The following is a 4,891-nucleotide window of genomic DNA, read 5'->3' as shown; positions in this document are numbered from 1 at the left end:
TATTCCTGGCAGTACCGACTAATATTAACAATTAGAGAGTTTCTTCATTTTTTTCCTTCTTTTTTTTTTTTTTTGACTATTCATCACTGGCTTACAGGAGCGTCCTTTTACCATAACTCTACTCTACGAAAAAGATGGAGAAAGGCAGGAGACTCATAGGAGTGAGGTCATAAATAAGAGCTGCTGTATGACTCTAGAGAGTATAGGTTTAGAGCTGCTGCATGGCTACAACCATTTATTATCACTTCAACCCCGTGGAGGCTGGTCGACGTAGACGTCGGAGGGTGACAGGCTTGAGGTAATGCACGGAAAAACAAATGAGGAATAATATTTATAGTATTTATTCCTCATTTACATTCCATGTGTTTACGATGAGCCTGTCCTCTCATCACCACCTCCACCAGCCTCCACTGCTTCCATTTCTCCCTCCTCTTGAGTGACATGACGGGATCGAGAGAATGATCACATGATCACACCTCGCCAGGCGTAGACCCGTCGTCTACCAGATCAGGGCCGTATTCATAAAGCGTCTCAGAGGAGGAGATCCAGGATCAGTTTAGCCTTCTAGATCATAATGAATATGGTTCTATTCGGTTGTTAAGTCTGACGTCAAACGTGACGTTTAGCAATTTCCGGGTCCAAACCAGAAATTCCCTCCACCAGAGTACCAGTGTACTACAGCGGTAGAATGACAGTTCAATAGTTTTTTAGACTGGTATCTATTCATACAACAAGGGACACAGCACTTTCCCGTTTTCCCCATATTGTCAGGGTCTTTGAGCCTAGGAAAAGCGCTATATAAATATAATGAATTATTATTATTACTGAGGCATTTCGAAGACAGCGCCTCAGCCAACTTTGGACCCGGAAACACGTCACGACTTAACAACCGAATTGACAGGTGGGTGGGGGGACCTGATCATAGATCGTCAGCATTCTCTGAGACACTTTGTGAATACAGGCCCAGGTCTCTCTTGACAAAAAGAGATGTCATCACGATGAGACTAACCTGGATAAAGAAAGGTTCAATTAAAATCATTTCCAGTCTAATGGCTAGTGTTTCAAGCATGTCTTTGGCACTCTGTCCAACAGACAGTCCCTGAAATGGGCTTCAATATCAATGCTCAAAATAAGGAAGTGTCATCATTTTTACAAACATGGCAATGATCTGCATATCGTGTAAAGGACTTCCTCTCTCTTTTACGTTGCACCTTGCTTTTTATCACTGATAAAAGTATTTGTATGTATATATTCAGATAGATAGATATATCTGGGTAATCTCTTTTTTCATAGGCTTTTTTTTTACTTAAATACATGCTTTTAGATGTGTGTTGAGGTCATGCAACACTAGGCGAGAAGCGTAAACCCTACTTGTTAAAGGCAGTTTAGGGGAAGCGTCATTTTTATATATATATCCCTACAGTCATCCCAGTAGTTTATCATCATGAAAACACAATGAACTAAGTTATAAAAGACCAGTAGTGCAATGCTACCAAGTCTGTAACTGAGATGAATGCTAACTACACAGTGTGGGTAATCAACTACTGTAGAGTAATGCTTTTGGCTCAAATTACAGCTCAGCTGCAATGTCAGTTGAATAATATAGATACCTCTAGAGTATGTTTTTAGCGATCTGGCTAAACGCTAATGGCAATGAACTCTAGTATGTGGAATGTTATGTGTACATTGAATTTCTTAGATAAAAGGAATTCAACATCCTCCACGCGAGAGGGCTGGACTAGTGGCATGGTATCCTTTTACAAATCCTTTTACATAAAGAGTTTCGTAGCTTCATAGTAAGGTAAGCATCCCTTTACCATATGTGTGATAGAAGGTTGCAAAGTGGGCAATATAGTACAGACAATATATTTTACAGTGGAGTTGAAGCAATGAGAGTTGTGCGCGAGAATACTAATTCAGATTAGAATTACATGCAACAATCTAGTACTGTACACAGTTACAACCTACAGTAGACTACCTACCTAGCTACAGTAACAGTACTACCTACCTATCTACTGTTTCATGAAATAACTGGTTAGTAAAAAATGAAACCAAATGAATGAGGAATAAACATTCACTTTGTCCTCAAAGCTCTGCAGTAAGACTGGTTTGGGCGGGGGGGGGGTACGTGGAGGTGAGGGGAGCTTGCATTGCACATACTGTACAATACATATATCATGTAAGACCAAAGCAGTGAGAAGTCAAGGCCATTCTCAGTCATTCATCAGATACTGATGTCTGCTGAAAGAAAGGTGTCAAACCATGAGCGTAACGCTGATGGATGTCATTCAACCCTTAAATCATGTGGATTACCCCACTGTTCACAGGCCAACAGCAGGCCTGCGGGCCGCAGCGTTACGGAGCATCGGTATGCCTTTATGCTCATACGTTCCTGTCAAGTCATTTACCGTTCCTGTTTCGTTGGCTCCAAAGCAGCAGCTTTATGTTGAACGCAAACAGAAGCATGGAGGCAGCAAAGACGCGCCAATGTGCCTTTGAGGATGGGAGACCATAGGCCTGCAGGAACAGGGGAGTAAAACAAGGTTTGTGGTGGTTTTTTGAAGCAAAAGATAGCCTCCTTTTTTTTTCTTTACTACTACATTTCTCCTTTGTTTTTGTTTTATTTAGCACTAGTGTTGGCAAGCTTTATGAGCAGGAAATGTGGGTATCGATTTTGGAATAGTCACACATACAAAGCCAACTCCATGCAGATATTAAAACGCAAAATGTGGATTCCAAGACTGTCTCGCTGTCCTTTTTTTTAGGGCAGGGTATGAGGAGCAAATAAAGGGGGGGTTAGGGGGAGGGTGAGCACATGGTCTGTTATTGCTCATCGCTTTAAAATGACAAGTAGTATTCGTCCTGATAGCTATTGCCTTGATATTCCAGCACATCTGAGATGGGAGGATACAGCCTGCAGACCACTTCCACCCCATCTCACGTCCCACCCTGAGAGGACTTACTGTCAAGTGACTACACGTCTGTGAGCATCTTAGTTATGTTGACATAGTTTGTGTTGGCCAGTGTGCAGTTGGCTGTCTTGACGTTCTCCTCCTCTCGCTGAATGTCCTCATTGCTGTTGTTCACCCCCTCCTGAATCTCCATGTAGTCTGATTTACTCAAGGTGGATCCGCTCCTGCTTTTCTGCAGCTCTTCTTCATTCTCCTCCTCCTTGGGGTTGATCTGCAGGCAGAGGGCCTGCTCCTCACCCTCCGTCTCACGGTGGTAGAAGTAGTTGAAGTTGGAGACGATGACGGGCACGGGCAGGGCGATGGTCAACACACCTGCGATGGCGCAGAGGGAACCCACGATCTTCCCACCGATGGTGGTCGGGACCATGTCACCGTAGCCGACAGTCGTCATGGAGACCACGGCCCACCAGAAGGCATGGGGTATGCTTTCGAAATGCGACTCAGGCTCGTCCGCTTCTGCGAAGTAGACGGCACTGGAGAAAAGTATCACCCCGATGAAGAGGAAGAAGATGAGCAGGCCGAGCTCCCTCATACTGGCTTTCAGGGTCTGGCCCAGGATCTGAAGCCCCTTTGAGTGTCGGGAGAGTTTGAAGATTCGGAAGACTCGTACTAGACGGATGACCCTGAGAATGGCTAGGGACATAGCCTGCTGACCTCCCTGGCCATCGTCTGGTTTCTCAGCCAGCTCTGTACCCAGGGTGATGAAGTAGGGGATGATAGCAACAACATCAATACAGTTCATCATGTTACTAAAAAACCCACCTTTGCTAGGGCAGGCAAATAAACGCACCAGGAACTCAAACGAGAACCAGATGATGCATAGTGTCTCTAGGATGAAGAAGGGGTCAGTGAAGTAGGTGGATGTGTAATAGGTGGTGGTGTTGGTGGCGGGGTTGAAGATGCTGTGCACTTCCTCGTCGTCGTTGCGGAAAATGGGCAGGGTCTCCAGGCAGAAACTGACGATGGAGATGAGGATCACCATGACGGAGATGATAGCGATAATCCTAGCTGGACCCGAGCTCTCTGGGTACTCAAAGAGCAGCCACACCTGTCTCTGGAACTCGTTTTCAGGAAGGGGCCTCTCCTCCTCCTTGATGAAGCCCTCATCCTCTCTGAACAGCTCAATGGCCTCGTCCCCAAGCTCATAGAAACGGATTTCCTCTGAGAAGATATCAAGGGTGACATTGGCTGGCCTCCTTAGCCGTCCCCCAGACTGGTAGTAGTAGAGTATAGCGTCGAAGCTCAGACGGTTTCTGTCGAAGAAGTATTCGTTCCTCAGAGGGTCAAAGTAGCGCATCCTCTTTTTGGGGTTCCCCAGCAGTGTCTCCGGGAACTGAGAGAGGGTTTTGAGCTGCGTCTCGAACCGCAGGCCCGAGATGTTGATGACCACCCTCTCGCAGCACTCGTTTTCGGCATCCGGGTCATATTCCTGGGGGTTCCCTGGATGCGCTGCTGCCTCGTCAGAGGGGTCGCCAGTGGCTACAGTCATTCTGCAGGAGGAGCAGGAGGCCTGCACCTTTCAGTGGGGCTGGGCCCTGCAGACTGCAGGGAGGGGGCGGAACAGGGAGGGGGCTCAACGCCGTACAGACCTGAGGGCCACAGGATGTCACCTAGGATCTAGCTGGAAGAGAAAGGCAGAGGAGAGAGAGAGAGAGTGGAGCATGTCAGCCACAACTTAATGAAAGTAATTTTGATGTAATTTGTGTTGATTACTGTTTATTATGAGTTGCTGTCCTCCAAGACATTGAGGAAATGTAAACAGAAGTGTTCTGGTACTAACACAGCTCCCTAAAACATGCATTTTGCTATTGCTGATGACTGGAGTGAATCAATATTCATATGTGTAATCAGCACAACATTTGCATGATGCGGTCTAACTAAAAACGTAATAGAAATGTCCAACTACATACAGGAGAGCT

The 4,891-nt window shown here is 45.9% G+C and overlaps 1 protein-coding gene across 1 annotated transcript; it reads right to left on the bottom strand.

Moving 5' to 3' along the window:
• Nucleotides 1–2,973: 2,973 nt before the first annotated feature.
• On the bottom strand, nt 2,974–4,461 carry LOC308173334 (potassium voltage-gated channel subfamily A member 2; the record flags this gene model as incomplete). Its single annotated transcript, XM_080548344.1, has 1 exon — nt 2,974–4,461. The coding sequence occupies one exon, from the start codon at nt 4,459–4,461 to the stop codon at nt 2,974–2,976; it is 1,488 nt and encodes a 495-aa protein (XP_080404470.1).
• Between the last annotated feature and the right edge of the window lie 430 nt (nt 4,462–4,891).

Source organism: Nansenia antarctica, assembly GCF_963989245.1.
Source record: "Nansenia antarctica genome assembly, chromosome: 18".
In the NCBI taxonomy this organism is placed as follows: Eukaryota; Metazoa; Chordata; class Actinopteri; order Argentiniformes; family Microstomatidae; genus Nansenia; species Nansenia antarctica.
Note: the sequence above shows the minus strand (reverse complement) of the source record. Positions and strands in the feature narration are given on the sequence as shown.